Source organism: Perognathus longimembris, chromosome 28 (assembly GCF_023159225.1).
Source record: "Perognathus longimembris pacificus isolate PPM17 chromosome 28, ASM2315922v1, whole genome shotgun sequence".
Classification (NCBI taxonomy): Eukaryota; Metazoa; Chordata; class Mammalia; order Rodentia; family Heteromyidae; genus Perognathus; species Perognathus longimembris.
The window spans coordinates 91,561,896-91,584,707 of NC_063188.1; the positions used below are offsets into that span (position 1 = coordinate 91,561,896).

The window sequence follows — 22,812 nt, forward strand, 5'->3', positions numbered from 1 at the left end:
AATTACATCGGAGACCTTGCCCATATTTTGATGCATTCTGCCATAATTAGTACATGATCATTATTTTAAGAAAAATAATGCTATTCATGACCCACTACTTAAGTATATTTCAAGCCTGCATATTAATTAACAGTAACTTATTTTTACCCTTATCAAGTTTATGCCCACTAATTCATGTTCAAACATTATTAGATATCAATATGAGAAATCAGTTTGTAAATTATAATATACTGAAGAAATATTCATTACTCTCGTTATTTCTAATATCAGATTGCATACTTTTAGACATGTACACATGAAATTTATACTACCATTTCATATTTTGTTTCAACCTTTCAATCAAAAGACATTACTTTTTGTAAATGATAAAAAACAATCTTACTAATCATTAACACAACTGACAGCTGAAATCTGAGAATTAATTGGAAGCCAGTCTAGGTAGACAAATACATTAGACTTTCACTATAAAATATTTCTATACTGCTTCTCTGTGTATATGACACCATGCTTATGAATATGTAATTGTACGATTATATAAAGTCCTGAGTATAACTTCAATTTACTAAGATAGTATAAATTCTATGATTAAGTAGCAGGATATGGGAAGTTATTTTTCTTGGATATGAACTGACATACCTTGCCAAATGCTTTCCTGGGTCTAGCAACTCTGTACAATCAAAGGTAGTTGACCTACACAAGAATGAGGAAATGTTTGTAATGGAGACAAAGTTTTATACATGTAATCTATAGTATTTTATACTGTGTTCAGAACCATAACAGTCATGAAATATGAAATACAGTGATTCACCCAAAGAATTCAAGGGAAATTGTTTTCAAGAAATATTTCAGATATCAAATTTCCTTCTTCATTTAAAAAATTCTTTATTTTTATTGTAAAGGTTATGTACAGAGGGCTTACAGTAATATAAGTTAGATAAAGATAACATTTTTCTTTTGGAACAATGTCACCATTTTCCCTCTTCCTTTCAGTTTTTCATCCCATTCCCCACCCACAGATTGTATACTTCCTTTTCAACCTAGTGTCTAGTGAGTATCACTGCTGAATTTATTCAACTCTGTCTCAATTTTTTATCTCCCCCTTGCCCTCCAATAGGCAGATAAACAAACAAGACAAACAAACAATATAAACAAGCAAGATGAACAAACAAGACAAAAGAAAAAGAAAACAGAAACAAAAAGCAAAAACCTCATGTTTCCTTTTCCTGGAGTTCATTTTGATAAATACTATTTTATATGATCAGATGCACATAGCTATTGCACCTTTGTGATCCTTACCTAGAAATATCCTCCTTTGATCTCACTTGGTGTGAATACCTAGAGTCCTGTATCATGTCCCAGTGTAATTTCTTTTTTTTTCTTTTACCATCCAATGTGTTCACTTTTAGATTTGTAGGCATATTCTAGTTACGACAAATGAGGGAAACCATATGTCTTATGTTTCTTTGCATCTGTCTTGCTTCACTTAATATATTTTTCCAAGTCTTTCTATTTCCTTATGAATGGTGCAATATCATGCTTCCTGATGGATGACAAGCACTCCATTGTGTATATGTACCACATATTCTTGAGCCATTGGTCCACTGAGAGTCATCTGTGTTGATTCCATATCTTGGATATCAAATTTCCTTCTTTACAGTAACAAAAATAGAAGTACTGCAATACACAAATCATATAAATGAAGCTATTATAGGAAATGTGTGATTAATACCAAAGTTTTATAATTAACAGTAGTTTTGAGTGATATAGACACGTGGAGAGAAAAATCTGACTTAGAGGATTGGAAACTTGTAATTTAATTTACTAATCAATGAATTCATTCAGTAAACTCGATAAGGATTTATTTCTTCAGGAATTTACCATGTTTGGTTATACATTACAAATTGTGTTCAAATTTAAGAAGTGATAGGTATACTTAGTAATGTATAAAGAAAGCATGAGTGTATGTGTGAACATATTTACTATTTGTGTTGCAAATACTAAATATTTGTATATACAAATATGTATATACAAATATGTATATACAAATATTTGTATATATATATATATACAAATTTGAAGCATGTGTAAAACATACATGCATGCTTCATATGTGTGTGTGTATGTGTGTATACGTATCAGAAAATTGACTGAGGAATTACAACCGAGAGAAGTACAAACATTTTAACTATATTTTAATAGTAAAGTTTCTGAAGTTACATTCTGGGGACTTTATGAACAGAAGACTGGGGCTAGAAATGGTATGGCTTATTTATGGAAGAATTTATCTTCTTTAGCTACAATGGACCTGGTAGATACAACTCAAGAGTATTTGTGAGTACCAAGTTGTTTGATGGTTAATATTGAGAAAAATATCTTGCAGTCAAATTTTGAAGCCCTTACATTCCATTCTAAATAATCTGGTCTTTAAATTCCGGTAAAAATTTCTCAGACTTGAATAATGTCTCAAGAATTATTCATTGGTTACAACATTGACTGTGATTTCATAGACATGAGAATGATAGAATAATTGGGAAAAAGCTCAAGTATGAAAAGTATATGAGTATCAGTATGGAAAAGTGGTTGAGGTAGAATTTGTGGTCATTTTGCTTAGGAAGAACATGAAGAAGAGCAAAAAAGAAGACAGGAAGAGAGATAGGACTATGATTGAATTCCAGTGTTTCTGAAGCAAATGACAAATCAGCCCATGAAATTAGGAAGAAACATTTTGTATTTGAAGGAGGACCTGGAGACTTTGGTACTTTGGTTCTCTTAGTAAAGTTATTCACTACAGAGATTTCAGTTACTGCACACCTAATGGATTGTGTCTCCCTCACCTATGATTTCATTCAGATTTGTTTCTTCTTTGTTTGTTTGATTGGTAATGGGGTTTCAAATCTGGGCTTGGGTGCTATCCCTGAACATTTTAGCTCCAGGTCTGTGCTCTACCATGTAAGCCACAGCGCCACTTCTGCTTTTCTGGAGGTTAATTGTAAATAAGAGTCTCAAGGCCTTTCCTGCATGGGTTGGCTTTGAACTATGATCTCCTAAGTTTCTGAACTCCACATCTAATAACTAGTTTTACATATACCTCCCATGCACCTATTGTTCGCCCCTGCCCTCTGTAATTCATGAGTACATTGTCACTTATAATGATGATAACTATAGTCAGTTAATTGGTCTTGTTATTTCCAGTGTTTATCAATCCCAAAACGTTCTGGCTCAATTTAAAACTCTTCATAAGAATTATTTCACTTTTCCCTTAGAGTTATAGCTGATACTTTTTTGTTTTGTTTTGTTTTCTGTTTTTTGTATTTTGATTTTTGCCAGTCCTGGGGCTTGAACTCAGGGCCTGAGCACTGTCCCAGGCTTTTTTGTGCTCAAGGCTAGCACTCTACCATTTGAGCCACAGCGCCACTTCTGGCTTTTTCTATATATGTGGTGCTGAGGAATCAAACCCAGTGTTTCATGTATACGAGGCAAGCACTTTACTACTAGGCCATATTCCCAGCTCCCTATAGCTGATACTTTTATTTCTGTCTGTTCTCAAATTTCTGTAAATTGGCTTTATCTTCTGACGTCCTCACAGTTGTACTTACTCTTTTTGAAATCAGAACATAACTTTCCTACTTTGTTTGTCTGTGTCCTGTGACTTGTCAAACTCAGCTGAGATTTCACTTCATCCAGAAAGACTGCATTTTAAAACTTTCTTCCTAAAATATATTCTTACGATCAAACAATACAAACTTATCAGTCTATCTACATCTACGTATCTATTCTTTCTGTGTCTCCTGTTACAAAGCAATATGTACAATGGTAAGAACATTATGATTCTCATAATTGTATTTCTACCATTGACCGAAGTAAGTGCGTATTTGTTACTTGGTTTCTGAAGCTTAAAAGATTAAACACTGTATGTTAAGAGGCTCTAAATTACACAATACAAACTGAACTTCTCAGGCTGAAATCAAGATTCCTGCTGGCTTTGTGCCTTCTGAAGTCTCCAGGGAAGAATCTTATTTTCTTATTTTCCAGTTTCTCAAAACTATACACATTTTTTGGCACAAGGTTTTCTTCCTACATCTTCAAAACCAGCAATATTGGACTACATCCTTTGTGTGCTACTACCTCTGGTTGTCCTTCTCATATCTCCCTGTCAAGTTAGTCAATCAGTAAATCTAATTCGGTTTGTAACAATAACTCTCTTTACTCTTATAATTTAATCATGGATGTCAGGGGTGAGGATGTGAACATCTTAAGGGACACCATTATTCTGCCTAACATAGGTTAATAAGAATAAAATATTTTTAGAAAGGAAAAATGAGAATTCCCAAAGGTAAATCCAGGCTTCATTAACACACCTTTACTGAACATTACTATGTAGTGCACTCTGTGCTAAATGCCTGGAGTGTAGTTCTGGTCTTGAGAGTCACTACTTTGGAATGATAAAGGATATAGATAATATTATTAAGAACAATTTTTATAGAATGATGAGCAGTGAAAGCTGCATTGCATTGATTTTTACAGTGAATTGGAAATAAGGAGACCTCTCTGACACTAATGGCTTTTTGGTTCTTTGTGTGGAAGTTTTAATCATTTTAGACCTCCTCATTATAAACTGACCACTAATATCACCTTATGCCCTAGAAATCTAAAAATCCTATGATCAAAGGCAATTACTCAGCTATAATGGAAGGCATTTTTCGTGCCATCTTTTCCCTTGTAACCTCCTCCATTCAGCATTGCTTTTTGTAGCATTAATAGCATAGGAAACCCATTTTCTAAATATGTCTTGAGTTTGGTGCCTTCCTTCATAATGCTCCTAAATATCACATAGCCTACTCTAATATTTACCATTAATCTTACCAATTTCTCATTTCCTTTTTCCTCTCGTTCTTGATAGAAGCAAAGAATAGACTACCCTAATAGCTCTCCAATATTATTCATTTTCCTTTTGTAAATGAAGCAAAATCATATTCATAGGTATTTCTTCATACCCATATGTAAGGCTAAACTGTTCTAAATTTTAATATTTCTTTGTATACCTAAATTTTTTTGTCACATAAGTAATGATGGTCTTAATATATAAGCTAACAAAACACTATGAAAATGTTTACCAATAGAAGTGAGCCTATTATAGAAGAGGAAGGAGTTGAGGTGGATGGAGGAGAGGATAATCAAAGACAGTAGGGGATAGATATGATCATAGTTTATTATACTGAAGTATGAAAACAGCACAATAAAACACATAATTCATCATAATTAACATGTGCTAATAAGAAATGAAATGCATTTAAAATGACACTAAAATGCTTTTCAAGCACAGATTATGGCTAACTGCTTTGTGCAATGAAGATGATGTTTAGTATTCATAGAAATATTTTTTCCAGGTGTTAAATATTGTCGTCTTATCTGATAGCAGACAATACAAGGGGTCATATCATAGGTTTTTCCATCATCTTCTATTGGACTCCCTTTGCAGTTTCATCTCATGCCATACTTCCCTGTTCATGGTTTGAGGGTACAAAACAAAAGAACATTGAAGTGTGTGAACACTTGTTTTCTTAGTGTTATGCCTTCCCCTTGCTTCCTACTCAGAAAGATTCAGATTTTTCCTTCCTAACTTTCCTCCTCCCTTTCTTTCATTCATCCTTCTAGAGTTAGTCTAGCAATCAACTTCTCTAAAGTATCTTCCCTAACAGCCATGTAGCAGCAATATCTATTTTCTATGCTCCTTTCATAATCACCAGATAAATGTATTCTTGTTCATATTAGCCGTTTCATGTTTCTTGTGATATTTCTGTTTTCTACAAGACTGTGTACTTTCCAAAGAATTGAGTCTTGCTCATATTCTGAGTAAACTAGTACAATAACCAGCATATAGTAAGCATTCTATAAATAATTGTTTATAAAGAACTACATATATGATTGCATTATATCTTCACTAATCTTGGGTGAGTTAAAAAATAATATCTCTTTCTGATAGAGGCATAAAATTCCATTGTGTAAATGTACCACATTTTCCTGATCCATTCATCTATGGAGGGGCATCTGGGTTGGTTCCAGCTTCTCGCTATGACAAATTGTGCTGCGATGAACATTGTTGTGCTGGTGGCATTACTGTGATTTTGTTTGTGCGCTTTTGGATAGATACCCAACAGTGGGGCTGCTGGGTCATAGGGGAGTTCTATATTGAGCCTTCTGAGGAATCTCCATACTGCTTGCCAGAGTGGCTGAACCAGTTTACATTCCCACCAACAATGAAGTAGGGTTCCCTTTTGGCCACATCCCCTCCAACATTTGTAAGGAAATGGAAGGACTTGGAAAAAGTTATACTAAGTGAAGTGAGCCAGACCCAAAGAAACATGGACTCTATGGCCTCCCTTATTGGGAATAATTAGTACAGGTTTTGGCAAGCCATAGCAGAGCATCACAAGGCCCAATAGCTATACACTTAGAAACAAATAAGATGATGCTAAGTGAAATGAACTCCATGTTATGGAAACAAGTGATATATCACAGTTGTAACTACTTTCAACGTCCTATGTGTATGTGTAGTTTCTATTATTGATGATGTTTTGTATCACCTTCCTATGATTGTACCGACACTATCTCTGTAATCTTATCTGAGTATATTGGAAACCGTGTTTACTGGTATTGGAAGTAGGAAATTCAAAGGGAATACCAAATTCGAGAGACACAGGGTAAAAAAAGAGAAATAACTACAAAAGCAATACTTGCAAAACTGTTTGGTGTAAGTGAACTGAACACCTGGGGGGGTAGTGAAAGGGGGGGAGGGAGGGGGGCATGAGGGACAAGGCAACAAACAGTACAAGAAATGTATCCAATGCCCAGCGTATGATACTGTAACCTCTCTGTACGTCAGTTTGATAATAAAAATTTGAGAAAAAAAATAATATCTCCACAGAAATTAGTCACACAGATTTTAAGGTTACAATGCTAATATGTATTGCATCAGTACTGGAAGCCATTTCTGATTTAGTGTTTGATAGCATTTTTCTGTAATAACTTGCTCTTTTGAATCATGAATATTGTGGTTTAACATATGCCACATATATAATCCGAGAGTTTTAGGACTATAAAAAAGTTAACAACAGAGTGAAAGGTCAGTACAATAATCTTAAAAACCACAAAAAGATACATAAGTATTAGAAGTATAATAATAAATAATTTTATTAGAAGAGGTTAATGAATTCTGAGAAGAAATAGAAAGTTTATATTGCTAGAAAGCTAATTTTATGTGGAATTTTTCCAAAAAGAACATAAAATAAAATGTTGGTCACTGAAAGTTATAAAGTAGTAGTTCTTTCTTCTTGCCATTTCCAGGAAACAATTTTTAAGTCAAGCTTTCTAAGATTTGTTTCTCACAACTATTATACCCATGTATATTTTTAATGGTAAGAGAAAATCAGTTATAAAGAAACCCTGGAGAAAATGAGAAAGAATATGTACTTCTTAAAATGTCAGAATAAGAAGATGTAGATAATCATTTCCTAACAGATTTCACTTTATTCTTTTTCTCATTCCTTTTCATTGCTGTTTTCACATAAATATGTATACTCTGTGTCTACTATAATATCAATCTTGCTAAAGCATGAATATTATGATATATTTCTAAATGATGTGTAAGTGTATTGCCTTAAGAGTAGTTGTACAACTGATCGTGCTTAAATGATCAACTTCTCAACAATATGAAAATTAACAATGGAAATGTATACATTTGAATCCTGAGACTGACATTTTAACTTGATACACACAATGTTGACCAAGCAAGGTCAATAAAAAAGTAAAATAAATCAAACCAAAGTTTTAAATTTTTGCACACATATTACTCATCTCAGTTGATGCAGAGAAGTTCAGTATGTCCTATATTATAGTCAGTATAGTTTAAGTCCTTTTGTTATCTGCTGTTTCCTTGCCCTTAATTTTGTAAACATTTGTCTCCAAGAAAACAAATGGCATATCCCAAAGAAGGTAAAAGTGAAAATATTTACTTCAAATGGTAATGAACATTTTATTTTATTTATTCATTTTATTTTTTATTTATTTAATTTTACTGCTTCCATGCTACATGATTTTTATTTTCTGGTCCTGAGTCATGAACTCAAGGCCTGGGCACTGTCCCTGAGTTCCTTTTGCTCAAGGTTAGCACTCTATCACTTGAGTCACAACTCCTGTTTTTTTTCTGTGATTAAAGATATGAGTCTCACTGAGTTTCCTTCATGGGCTGCCTTTGAACCACGATCCTCAGATCTCAGCTTCCTGAGTAGTTAGGTGTAAGCCACCTATGTCTTGCAGTAGCTTAGTTTTGGATAGTGATCCTTTCCTTGGATTTCATGGTAACAGTAATCTTCCACAGAGAGGTCAATCAACTCCATGAAACTGTTTATTTAGGAATGTTTCTGGAAGAGATTCATTTTTTGCAGATATTAAAATGGAATCCTTAAACATCAAATGTTTAAACAATATTGATATTCAATCTTAGACAAATTAATTTTAAAATATCTCATGCTCAGTTGATTTATGTATGAATAATATAATCTAGTATTTTAACAAAAGTAGAAGCATGCAAAATAAATGTTAAACATGTTCTACTTCATTATTGAGGGTAATTCAAATTAAAACAAGCATCTAATATCTTGTTACATCTAACAAAGTGGCAATTGCTTAAAAACTGAGATAAACAGATCTCTCAAAAGTGTATATATAGATATTTATTATTTTTGCCAGTACTCAGGATTGAACTCATGGTTATGTTTTACATTTTGCTCAGCTTCCTTGCTTGTGGCTGTGCTCTGTGCTGTAACATTTGAGCCACACAATATGTACGTACGTATGTATGTATATATGTATGTATGTATGTATGTATGTATATATATATATATATATACAATTACAATAAGAAAGCTCCTAACCACATTCTTACTAGTATCAGTAAAATGAGTCAGACCATGAGAAAAACAATTTGCCAGTTCTTAGCAATATCGCTAGAAGTGAGGAGTAGAATAGTGGTTACCAGACAATGGGGAAAATTAGAGAATTTAAGAGGGTGATCAATGGATATTAACTTATATTTAAGAGTAAGAATTTTTACTGAGCCATTTTTTTTTTGCCAGTCCTGGGGCTTGGACTCAGGGCCGGAGCACTGTCCCTGGTTTCTTTTTGCTCAAAGCTAGCACTGCCACTTGAGCCACAGCACCACTTCTGGCCATTATCTATACATGTGGTGCTGGGGAATCAAAGCCAGGGCTTCATGTATGGGAGGCGAACACACTTGCCACTTGGCTATATTCCCAGCCCAAGGGATAATTTTGAAAATATTCTCTATAAATAAATGAAAAACTGTTGAGGTGATAGATATGCTTACCTTTATTTAACTATCATACAAAGCATACATGTATCTCATTTGGTACCCCATTAAAATCATTTTATGTTTTTATGTTCTCTTTGAAATGAATTTAGTAAAAAGTTAAAACTGTTATATATGACACTAAATATAATTAGTAAGTTTAGGAAAGTTGTTACTTAATGTATTATGCACCAAATTATGCAGTCTGATGAAAGATGTGCTATATTTGACATGTGATAAATTCATAAAGACATTGAAATTGTGCATTATAATATTTCAGAGTGCTATTCACATACATGGAAAATTCTTACTTATTCAAAGCAGAAGACCTGAATGTGTTCATAAGTTCAGGTCTACTAATCTGATTATCTTAATATGTTCTCTGCCATTATTCAATAATAATGTAAACAGGAGATATCTGGTCAACTTTAAATCAAGAACATTGGTTTATATTGTCTATAGTTAATTCCTGTCACCTACTATCTTTATTCACTTTGAGTTTTTGTTTTTCTAATGTATAAAACAGAAAAGTATAAACAGATTACAAATAATAAGACTAATAATGGCTATAAGATTTATTATGCAAATAATAAAATGAATTTTATATATATATCACACTAATGGAAATGAAATCTGCTATGAAAACGCAAAACATTAGTATGCAATCCATTGCAGACTGTTTTCAAATTTTATTAAACACAACAGAAACAATGGAGGTTACCTACTGAAGATGTTTATATATTGAACTTTCAACATACTTTCTACATTAGATGAATGATATTTAAAATATTAGAATATAATGTCAAGGTTTCCATGCTGCCTTCAAGGAGTATGAGCAATTTAAATTAAAATAATAAAAATGATATTTTTTTCACTTACAGGCTTATGGAACAGCCATTTTCAAATGACTTTTAGTGGAGGCTGTTGGTAATGACTTTATGTTTAAAATATCTGAATCTGTGTTCTCAGTGATTCTATCTTAATACATTTTCTGTTGTTATACCAAACTTAACCAGTTAATGCATTGATTAAACCCACATACCCAGGTTTGTACTCAGGACCTTAGATTTGCTAGAGAGGCCTTCTGTCACTGAGCCATAGCACAGCCCCATCTTTCTTTTATTATTTTTCTAATAAGGTCTTGCAGTTTTTATTTGGTACAGGTGATCTTTCTTTCTATGGCTCTGGTACAGCTGGGATTATAGGTACACTATCTAGAAACTAGCTAATATGAGGAAAGAAGTCTTATTTGGGCTTATAATTTTTCAAGAGCATGACACCACCCTCTGCTTGGCTTCTGATGAGGATGCACCGTAGAAAAGGGGAAGGCAGGCAAATATCCATTCCTGTGAGAATAAGAACCCATTTCCAATATGTGACATTAATTTATGCAAAAGGGCTTTGCCCCCTGAGACTCAAACATCTCCTTTTATATTGCACCTACAAACACTGCCATGGTGAGATTAAAGTCTCAACAGTTATTTTGCTGGGAAAAACTGTATTTCAGCCATAGCAGATTCATTTACTCTCTGATATACAGAGGCTATACATGCATGTGTTAGAAAACATTAAGTAGAATTACAAGTAAGGTAATTTACTTTTAGGACTATCACTATATACCACTGAGAAAAAGATGCATAGAACAGCCTTTTATAGACATCTAGTTAAATTTGGATCATTTGGAGCATTCTGTTTCTTGTTTTATTATTCCAAAAAGGATGGTACTGAATATATGGCAATAAAAGAATCTGAAAGACAACATTACATTTGAAAACTATTATTTTCTATGTTTATTCACTTGTATTAGTCAACAGAGGAAAGAAATGCACATTATATACATGATTTATGCTGTACTATATGGATAATGATCAACAATTTACAAAGTTGCCTTATGGAAATAGCACAATTAAATAAAAATATATTTTTTAATATTAAATAAGACTTCTCACTTAAGAAGACAGTTAAAATATTATTAATCCACTGCTATTTGGTTAAAATATCTAGTCATTGATTTATTTAATTGTATTTAAACATAAACATTTTTTATTGCTTACATATATTTCTTCTGGGAAATTATGTTTTCAGAAGAGAAAAAAATTATTGTGAGGAGAAATAAGGTTACATCTTATGGTATCCAGTAATAGTTGTTTTGACTGAAATAATTAAAATACAAACCCTCCAAACCTTACATGTTATATGTACTCATTTATTAAATGTTAATTAATGTGATCATATTTCCAATAAATCAAAGATGAGTCTTTGAAACATTTTAATAAATCAAAGTTGATGACTTTCCTGTCCCTTTCACTCTATACTAATTTCCAGGTTAGGAAAATAGAGATAATTTTTATCAGCATGAACTTTCTAAAGCCATTTCTTAATAACTTCTCACCCTAATCCCTTGGTACAAATCTTTAGAGAGTTTTCCCTTAAGTATTTATATGTAAGCTATAAAGAGTAACATTTGCATTTTTATTTGAAATTTCCTGACATTTAGATGAAAATAGGTACTAGAAATTTTGGAATTATAGAATAGTCAGCTCCCTTCAAGCATTTAAAGATTTATCAAATATGTTTTTCTAGCTTTTAATTTGTTCAGATAATGTGTTATAGTTTGAGATGCAAAGATTTTTTAAGCCATGCTCCTAATTAGAAAGCCTCTACTTTAGAGTCTGTGGCCCATGCTAGTATACATAGGTGTTGTGAAGAACTGAATAACTATTTCTACATGGATGGTGATGACATTATAAAGACAGACTCAGGGATAGATTTTCTAACTAAATGACAGTACTCTTGAGTTAGAGTACCTATTTATTATCAGGGAAAATATGTCTGGTTGAGTTATAGGGTACTTGACAATATTATTTTTGGATTTAACTTCAACTTGGTTAATTATACCATGACTTATGCTTAAATTAATTAATCAATGAACTTAATACTAAATATAAAATAACATTAGCATAAGTAGCTGGAAATTATTTTGTTGTCACATATGCACTACATGAACATATATTTCTGACTTTTGATTCTTTGTACTTTACATTGTAGATGAAAGAGAAGATGTCCAAAAGAAAACATTCACAAAATGGATAAATGCACAATTTTCTAAGGTAAGAATGACTTTTTGTTACATCTCTTTTATGATGTAATATTTATGAAATTTCAGAATGGACTATGTACTTACAAATTTTAAGTGTTCTTTTTTTTCTCTTAGTACCTATTTTAGTTTACCTGCTTAAATCTTGAAACATATTGACGTGTGTTTGTATGGGTGTGTGTATATGCCAATACCAGGTCTTGAACTCAGCATTTTCCCTTACCTTTTGGATCACTCTATCACTTGAGCCACAGTTCTACTTCTGGCTTCTTTATTTATTTATTGTTAGAGATAAAAATCCTGTGGACACTTGTGCCTAGGCTGGCTTTGAACCAATATCCCTAGATCTCAGCCTCCTGAGTAGATAGTATTACACGAATGAGTCACTTTTAATTCAGGTATCAGCAGCAGAACATGTAAAAATGAGAAATTATTTAAGTGTATAAAATTTACATCTTTAGTTCTTCCTAATAATGTTTGTTTATGACAAATGTAGTAGCAACCGTCTTTCACTGAATAGTGAGTGTCGCTGCAGTTTGATGCAGTCCCATTTGTCCAACCTTTCTTTGATTTGTAGTCTTTCTGGATCTTTGTTAAGGAAGTTCCGTCCTGTGCCAAGGATCCCAAGTGTTTCTCCTACTCCTTCCTTTAGTGTTTTCAGGGTAGCTTCTATTATTGATGATGTTCTTGTATCACGTTCCTGTGGTTGTACCTACACTATCTCTGTAATCTTCTCTGAGTATGTTGGAAACGGTGTATACTGGTATTGGAACTAGGAAATTGAAAGGGAATACCAAAATTGAGAGACACGGGGTAAAAAAAGACAAACAACTACAAAAGCAATACTTGCAAAACTGTTTGGTTTAAGTGAACTGAACACCTCAGGGGGGGAAAGAGAAAGGGGAAGGAGGGAGGGGGGTATGAGGGACAAGGTAACAAACAGTACAAGAAATGTATCCAATGCCTAACGTATGAAACTGTAACCTCTCTGTACATCATTTTGATAATAAAAATTTGAAAAAAAATAGTGAGTGTCTCTATGTCACACACTAGAATATGATGTCAGGTGAAGTGATCCTATTTTGTCTTCTTGATTTTTACCAAATTCATGGAAATCTAAAACAATCACATTGGGATCTATACAGCCCAATAACTTACAACATTATTCCAGATAATGAAAAATACAAATCATCCTGCTTTTTTGCAGGTGTCATTCTTCATTATTAATAATATATTCTTATATTACAACTTAACGTGAGATTAATAACACAACTATACATAACTGTATATGAACCTGTTGGGGATTCATCTTGGCCTTAAGGGGGGGAAGGGCGAGGAGAGCGCTCCCGAGACGCCGCCCTTCCCCCAGCCCTGGGGCAGTGTGGAAGTGAGCCACACCTATCTCCTTCTGGGTCCGGAACCAGAAGGGGTAGCTTTGAGACCATCCGCCTCCTTGCGCCAGCGAGCACACTGGGCGGTACTATGGGAAGTGACATTAGCCCATGAGGGAGGTCCTTGGGAGCTGCTCTTGGACGGACAAGCTCGCCAGCCTATCTCAACTCATGCTCAATCCTTGTCATCACTACTATATTACTGTGAGCCCCTCCCGAATAAACCGGATTGCTCTCCGAAGCGTCTCCGAGATCCGTCTGCGCCTGGCTTCCTTGGTGGGTAAGGAGGGAAGAAAAGGGTATCTCGTTTGGCCATGTGCACCTTAGGCTAGCCCGTGTCCCTCACTCCACCTTGGCCACCTGCTAGTCGGGGGCCCAGGGGAGAGGGTGGAAAGGGGAGCACTGATAAGGGGGTAAGCTTAGCATCTCCGCACCAGGGGAGGTAAATCTAGCCTGGCAATTCTATCACTTAAGCCAAAGCACCACTTCTGGCTTTTTATGTTTATGTGGTGCTGAGGAATCAAACCCAGGACTTCATGCATGCTACACAAGCACTCTACCACTAAGCCACATTTCTATCCATAAATACAGCTTTTCAAACAAATATTCCTTAGCAAGCCTGAATTATAAATATATTTTCTGAAAAATAAGTATAATTGGACTCTGACTCAATTTATCAACAAAATTATTTTATGAGATGTCTAAGCATTATATAATCTTTATTTTTAGAAATAAATAGATCATCATCTTGTATACATGGATATGCTCAAGTTTCATTCACTAAAATATACCTGGTAATATACTAACCAAAGTTTGAAATCCTATCTTTGATGAATACATTGTTGGGACTCCCTTATAGCAATTAGGTATGAGTGTGCATTATGCACTTGACTCCCCCTTATTTTATATTACATTACAAATGTTCTCCCTACAACATTTACAGTTGGATCAGGCGAGTCACCATTCTTTCCAATACAGAAATTCCTTTATTAGGAATATCCTAACTATAATGAATACAAATAAATGTATATAAAAATAAAAGAAACAAAACTTATTTACAAATAAAATTTTACATTTATGTATGTATTTTATATGTTTGAGGATTTTGAAATGATACTTTTCACATTATCTTATGTTTACTGTCAAAATTTCAGGAAAATGACCATCTTAATTTTATAAGCTGTTGAGAAGAGTAGGAATTAAAATAAAACTAGTTGATTTCATTTAAAACACCCGAAGAAAGCATAGGATTCAATTGTGTATACATGCCATATTTTCTTGATACATTCATCTATTGAGGGACACATGTTGATTCCATGTATTAACTATGTAAATAATGCTACAATTAACATGTTTCGACTGGTAGCTTTAGCATGGCATTGTTTGTGTCATTTGTGTAGATGCCCAGGAATGGTATTGCTGGGTGATAGGGAAGCTCTATGTTTAGTTTTTTGAGAAAGTCCATAATGCCTTCCAGAGTGGTTGAACAAGTTTGGATTCCCACTAACAATGTAGTAGGGTTCCTTTTTGGCCATATCCCTACTAGCATCTGTATTATTCATCTTCTTGATAATAGCTGTTCTAACTGGGGTGAGGTAGAATCACCATGTTTGTTGTGATTCACATTTCTTTTGTGGCCAGACTTGTTGAGCATTTCTATTGGTACTTCATTTGTAATAATTGAAATTTGTCTAGGATATTCTTAGCAGGGGATCACAATGGCTCAATAGCTATTCGAATATGACCATATAAAATGATTCTTACCAAAATGGATTCCAAGAAATGAATATAAAAGGGTTTTTTTATTGTACTGTTTTCAGTTATTTCTTTGTTTTTCACATATTTTACCCCATTTGGTTATTCCCTGTTGTCACTGTTTTTTATTTCAGTACCTTTTGTATTGTACATAAATTTATCTGATTTCGAAGGGGAAATCACAGAAATGGTGAGATAAGGGACAAAAGCTGAACCACTGCAACAGTGACACTCAAGATACACTATGTTGAGAATGAACTTTACAACTTTGTGGGGAGTGGGAAAAAAGGAGGGATGGGGCAATGTTGATCAAAAAGAAATACACTCATTACCTTACTTATGTAACTGTAACCCCTCTGTACATCACCTTTACAATAAAATTTAAATTAAAAATGCAAAAATTAAATGCTAATATAAATATGTCAAAAAATAAAACACCTGATGATATCAAAAGCTAGACACAATTGCAAAATACCTCACTTAGAACTTATATATTGTATTAGTACATGATTTTCAGCAGAATTTTAGAACTGTTGGTTATACACAATAAGGTGAATTTGAATCTTTTGATCTAATGGAATGTATATGATCATTTTGGTGATGCTGGCTAATTGCTAAAAGAAGCCAAAGTGAGTAGGCTGGGGGGTGGGGGAGGATCTGAGTAAACAGTACTTTGCCCTAAAGGGAATCCGGAAGTCTTTATGACCAAAAGTCTGAAATATGAGCCCATCTAAGAAGGAATGTGTTTTGTTTGTAACTCCAGTGTTAATTGAAAATGCACTAATGAATGTGATGAATTTACTCAGACAATCTTAAAGATTCTTAATGTAAAAACTGTTTTGGAAAGCCCCTAAGAAGAGAGAGGAAGCAATAAGCATTATCTGTTTTTAATTATATATATATTAATTTTTATATATATATATATACACACACATATATACACACACCTACAACACACACATAAACATATATAACACTAAAATGAAGTGTTTCCAAAGGTTTATCAGTGAGGCATATACATATCTACATGATATTTGTAAATTATAGACAGTGTTCTTTGAGTATATTTTAAAGAAATAAATGTGATTTAGTATATCCTTATCATTTTGCAATAAATATAACTGCATTTTCAGTCTCTATACCATTTTAAAACAAGCACTATCTCTTTTTCAAAATAAGTCTTCTATTAACCTTCGATTCCATAAATTTCTCCTAGGATGTGATTTATCACATCCACTCTATAAAGATAAGCAAGCAATATTTATCTCTACAGAAACACAAAGTCATTTCTAGATAAGATTATTTCAAGGTAAATATTCTTCCCATGTAACTTGTAGATATGTTATAATCCTAAGGAAATATCTATTATTTAGTCATGACAAATATGATTCACATTACAAGCATCTTGCTCATTCACCTAGGTTTTTTTGAATAAGGTACAGTTTTCAAATTGTTGCAGAAAGTAATTTCCACAAAACTTTGTGTATGTGTTTGAGAAAAAAATGGAAATGAAAAGGTTACCAGTACATCATTTGGAAAGTATAAATAAATCATCCTCCAATAAGTTACAAGATGATTTTGATCCTAAAATGGATTTAATGACTGTCATTAGTTCCATGTTCTAGACCCTTTTCTGTTTCATTCTTTACAACATAATAGGCAGCTTTTTATGTGACTTAAAATGAAGTTGAAAACCATAATTAGTTTTGTCTATGGCAAAAGCCATAATGTAACAGGAGGTATTGAATGCTTGTAACATCAGAGGTTTTAATCCACCTTTAAAAACTTAATTGCCTCAAACATAGCCATTGTTTAGGAAGTAATTTGTTGATTATTTGGGATTGATTCTTCTATGCATTAAAAGTTAGTATTTTATTTGCTAAGTTTCTGTGAGTGAAGTAATAGTTTTCAGCATACTAATTTAAACAATGTTTTAATATGTGAATACTGCTTTTTTGTTAGTCTTCACCAAATTATTGTGTGAGAAATAATTTGAATATTTATTTCAAATAATTTTTAAGAAATATAATTTGCTCCTTGTGTATTCTTTCCCTAATATCTACTTAGGGTGTTAAGCTTACTGGTAGATTGACATGTTTGTATTTAGAATCAAGGTAATTATACTAACTGGCTTAACGTACATAGAACCATTCCCTGGAATGTTTTCCTGAATATAATCCTTGAAAATATACAAGTGACAAAAGCATATCATTTTCATAAAAATTAGGTCATCCTAGGTCTCAGAGTTTTCAATGAAAGGCAGTTGTTATTGGTCAGATCTTACTTTAAAATATGTTGTTTTGTTTAATTAACTTTCGGGTTACAGAAATCTTGATCATTCTGTCTACTTTTTAAAGGTTTTACTCTCTACCTTGCCATATTGTGCAATAACTTCTGATAAATTTGATACTGTTGACTGTTATACCTATATATTCTAGAGGAGTATCAGTGGCAAGCCTGCTTAGCTTGCAAATGTAAATATTTGCCAATTAGCATGATTGTTGCTAGCAAAAAAAGTCTCTATAGCTGATGGGCAAATGTAGTGTTTATCTGATTTATTCTGCCTTATAATACTACATAAGTTTCTAGCAAAACAACACAGATTGACTTTAGCAATTCATATTCATTTTAGACAGAATAGTTGGCACTCTGGAATCATTCCACTGGAGATGCGTCGTTGTTAACATAACTTTTCAACATTTACCAAACACAGCATCCATTGTGTGCCAACTATTTGCCTGGCATAGCATCATGGCTTTTCTTTCCTGAGAGATTGTCATCTGAATGGGGAAATAATTATATGAACAAATAATTAAAATAAAACATGATGCTTAGTATAATGGAAGCATTGTGAGAGCACACATGTAAGAATGACTAATTACTTGGAGGGGAAGACAGTTTTTTGAAAGAAGGTAACATTGAATCCAGGTTGTCCATTCAAAGACAGTATCAAGAGAAATGAAGACAAGAGTTACATGTAGAAATGTGGATTGGTTGAAAAGTTTGACTTTCCTATGGGTATTTGCCAAGAGATCTGTAGGAGCAAAGAAAAGAGATTGTGAGAGAAATCGCAGTTCCATTTGTAGTGAAGATTGGGAAAAGAGAAAATCAAGCCATTCTAAAACAGTAAACAAAGATGGGATAATGCAACTGCCTTGCATCCTCTAATCCTTCATGCCAAATTTAGTGCAAAGCCTATTACATCACATTTATGGAATACATACTTTGGTATAAAATGAAAAATTAAGTTTTTGCCTTTTTAATAGAGATAATTGATATCACACATCCTCCTCAGAAAGATGCAGTGTGATGCATTAGAGTCACTTAGAGAATGTGTAGTATGGATTCCTGGGGCCCACACACTGAGCAGATAATTCTAGTATAGGGTGAGACCCAGGAATTCACCCCTGTAACAAACTCTCAAATGATATTGATGCTGCTTGTTCAAAAGCCGTAATTTGAGAACCTCAGATATCACATGTCAGTTCTCTAGAACCAAGTTCTTGAAGAAACTTCACTAAGTAAATTAGTGAATCCTCAAATGAGAATGAGCTTTTCCTTTTCCAGCTGAAAATAACTCTACTTGATTTATGTTGGGGTCTATTTTGTGGCATCTCTAGTTTATAATCCAACTAGGCTAAATATCAACCAAATTAATACCTATTTATTGTATATTTCAAGTCTATTAGACACATGTTATGTTACAAATTTCTACCTGCCTGAAATTTCTACCTGGTTGAGACAGTTACATGGTTTGTGTATATAATACTTATTTTTTTCTAGTTGTCTTCCATAAGCAGATAGGGGATGAAGAAAGGAATTAATATAACTGTGTTCAAAGTTTGAAAAATAACCCATCAAGATATTACTATTGACTATCTCCATATTTTCTTCCACTGTAATTCTTGCACATATAATAGGTAATATCTCTTGTTTTTAATTAGCTATAACAAAAGACTTTCATTTTAATGACTGTGTGAAGGTCTTCCTGCATTCACTGCTTCATAGTTTCTTTTTACAAGGTTTCCTTTGGCTTCCTATAATTCTTCATCTAATTATTATCATAGTGGTCAGAACACAGAGATTTAAGATCAAGTCTGACAGGGCTTCATTGATGTGAGTTCAGCTGTAGCAACTTCTCTGTACTGCAGATGGAGAGAAGACATATAAAGTTCTTGAAAAATAAGAAAAAGGCAAAGTGTGATTTTAAATATGTCTTTGCTAAAACCAGCTCATATTATCCCAATTCTTGATGAAGAGAGAAAAAACCGTAAAAGTAGACAAAAATCACCAATAAACAAGCAAGCATTTTTATTGTGGTCCAGAATTGTGGTCAAATGATGAATGGAGAATAGCAGACACTTCAATTATAGCTTAGATTATTGTTAGTTGTCTTTTACTGAGAAGAAATGAGAGTTGTAGATGAATTTGCTAATGAGACAATTAGCAAATTTTTAATTTAGCTCACCTTCCCAAAGAAATGCATTTTTTCATTCTTCTGATTTCCTAGATGGTCCTAATATTAAATTATCTACCGTTAATGTCTGACATAGGATATGTTAAATTTGGTCTCTGAACAAAGTTGTATCCTTCACAAATAACAATTTATATTTAAGTAAAACATGATTTGAAGGAAATATACAAAGAATACATCAACTAAGCATTATTGCATGTCTATTATATGTCAGTTTTCTAGATCTTTGACCATGGCCGTTAAAAGAAAAATTACCATTAATCATAGGAACCTGTAATTTCTTACTTAATCACATTTACTAGGTGGGAGGTCTGTAAATTATATTATCACTGATGTTCGCATCTTTGAGACCTATCGTCCTATCCTAGTCTTAAACTACAGTCTTATCCTCATCCTATCCTAGTTCTATCCTAATCCTATCTGAGAGTCCAGGCTTGAGTCCTATCCTAGACCTAACCTAGAGTCCTCTCCAAAGGTCAATCGTATAATCTATCCTATTGCTATCCTAGAGTCCCATCCTAATCCTGTCTGAGATACGTATCCTCGAGTTCCGTCCTAGTCCTCTCCTAGAGTCTTTCCTATAGTCCTATCTTTGAGTCTTAACTTAGACCGATCCCATAGTCCTTTCCTAGAATTCTAGCATCCTAACTTATAGTCCTAGGATACTACTATGCTAGTCCTATCCTATACTCCTATCCAATTCCTATCCTACAGTCCTAGCCTCATCCTATCCTATATCTATCCTAGTCATATCTGAGAGTCCATTCCCAGAGTCCTATCCTAGTACTATCCTACCATCCTATTCTAGACCCCTAGTGCTAGTACTATGCTACAGTCCTATCCTAGAATCCTATCTCTGTCCTATCCAGAGTCCTATCTTAGAATCCTATCATAGTCTCCTAAACTACTGTCCAATCCTACAATCTTATGCTAGAATTCTATCCTAGAGTTGTATCTTAGTGTCTTATCCTAGATTAGTATATTAGACACCAGAATCCTATCCCTGAGTCCTATTCTTGAGACTCACCCTAGAGTCCTATCTTAGTCTTAGCCTCATGCTACGCTAGTGTTCTTTACTAGAGTCCTATCCTAATGTCCTATTGTATACTATCCTAGTCCTACCCTAGTGCTATCGTACATATTTATCCTAGAGTCCTATGCTAAAATTCTCAGAGAGTTCTATCCTGTAGACCTACCCTACTTCCTATCCTATAGTCCAATCCTATTGTCCTGCCTTAGTCCTATTCTCTACTGCTATCCTAGTCCTATCCTGTAGTCCTATCCTACAGAATGATCATATAGTTCTTTCCTAGGCCTATCATAGAGTCCGATCCTAAATTCCTTCCCTGGAGTCCTATCCTAGTCCTATCCTAGAGACATATCCTAGAATCCTATCCTAGTGGTGTCACAGTGTCCTTTCCTAGAGTCCTATAGTGGAGTCCTATCCTAGTCCTACTATTGTCCCATAATATACTCCTATACTAGTCCTATCCAGTAGTTCTATCTTAGACTGCTAATTTATAGTTCTCTCCAAGAGAATCTCCCAGAGACCTATCCTAAAGTCTTATCCTAGAGTCCTATACTAGTCTTAGCCTGTAGTGATAAGTGATATGCTAGAGTCCAGTCCTCGAGTCCTATCCTAGTATCCTTTCTGAGAGTCCTATCCTACAAAGTGTTCATTGTGTCCTACCTAGGGTCCTTTCCAAATCACTATATACATTCCTGGTGGAGATTCCTGTCCTAGTAGTATTCTCTTATGCTCGTGAATTGTCCTAGAGTACTATGCTACTCCAATCTTAATTCTAACCTAGGGTCCTATCCTAGTGTCCTTTTTCGTCCTAACCCAGAGTTCTACTATAATCCTATCTTATGTCCTTTCTAAGAGTCCGCTCCTATAGTCCTATCTTAGCGTCATTTCCTATAGTCCTATCCTTAAATGCTACATTGTACTCCTATCCTCCTCCTATTCTGGTCCTATCCTAGAGTCCTATCCTAGAGATTAATTCTAGTCGTATCGAAGAGTGCTATCCTATTTATATTTCTGTCTTTTCCTAGAGTCTGATACTAGAGTCTGGTCTCAATCCTATCCTAGTGTTCTCCTAGTGCTATCTTAGCGTTATCCTAATCCTGTCCTTGTCATATTCTAGTTCTATCCTGGTCCTGTACTAGTGCTATTCTAGTCCTATCCTAAGTTCCTATCCGAGTCCTGTCTTATACTTCTCTCTCAGTCCAATGATAGGGCTATCATACAGTCCTATCATAGAGTCCTATCATAGAGTTCTCTCCTAGACTTGTATCCTAGTTTATCCTAGAGTCTACTAATAAAGATCTATCCTAGTTCGATCCTAGGGTCATATCATAGAGACCTATCTTAGTTGCCTCGTGCAATCCTATCTTTTATTCCTATCATATAGTCCTACAGCTGTAGTAGTCTTATACTCCTATCCTAGTACTATCCTAGACCTATCATACTCCTATTCTTGTCCTATCCTAGCAGCATATCCTAGTCCTGTACACTGGAGTGCTATCCTAGAGTCCTAACCTAGAGAACTATCCTAGTCTTATCCTGGAGTACTATCACAGTGTCATATTTCAGTGCTATCTTAGATTACTTTCCTAGAGTCCTATCTTCGTGTCATTTCCTAGAGTCTTATTTTGCAGACATATCCTTGTGTCCTATCCTAGAGTCTTTTCCTAATGAACTATCATATATTTCTATCCTAGATAT

At 33.9% G+C, this 22,812-nt stretch overlaps 1 protein-coding gene across 1 annotated transcript in view; it reads left to right on the forward strand.

Annotated features, from left to right (window-relative positions):
• Dmd (dystrophin) overlaps nucleotides 1-22,812 on the forward strand; it is a 1,916,788-nt gene that overhangs the window by 168,903 nt on the left and 1,725,073 nt on the right. The window contains exon 2 of the mRNA XM_048336444.1: nucleotides 12,416-12,477. Within this exon, the coding sequence (XP_048192401.1) occupies nucleotides 12,416-12,477 (62 nt within the window). The remainder of the gene's footprint in view (nucleotides 1-12,415; nucleotides 12,478-22,812) is intronic.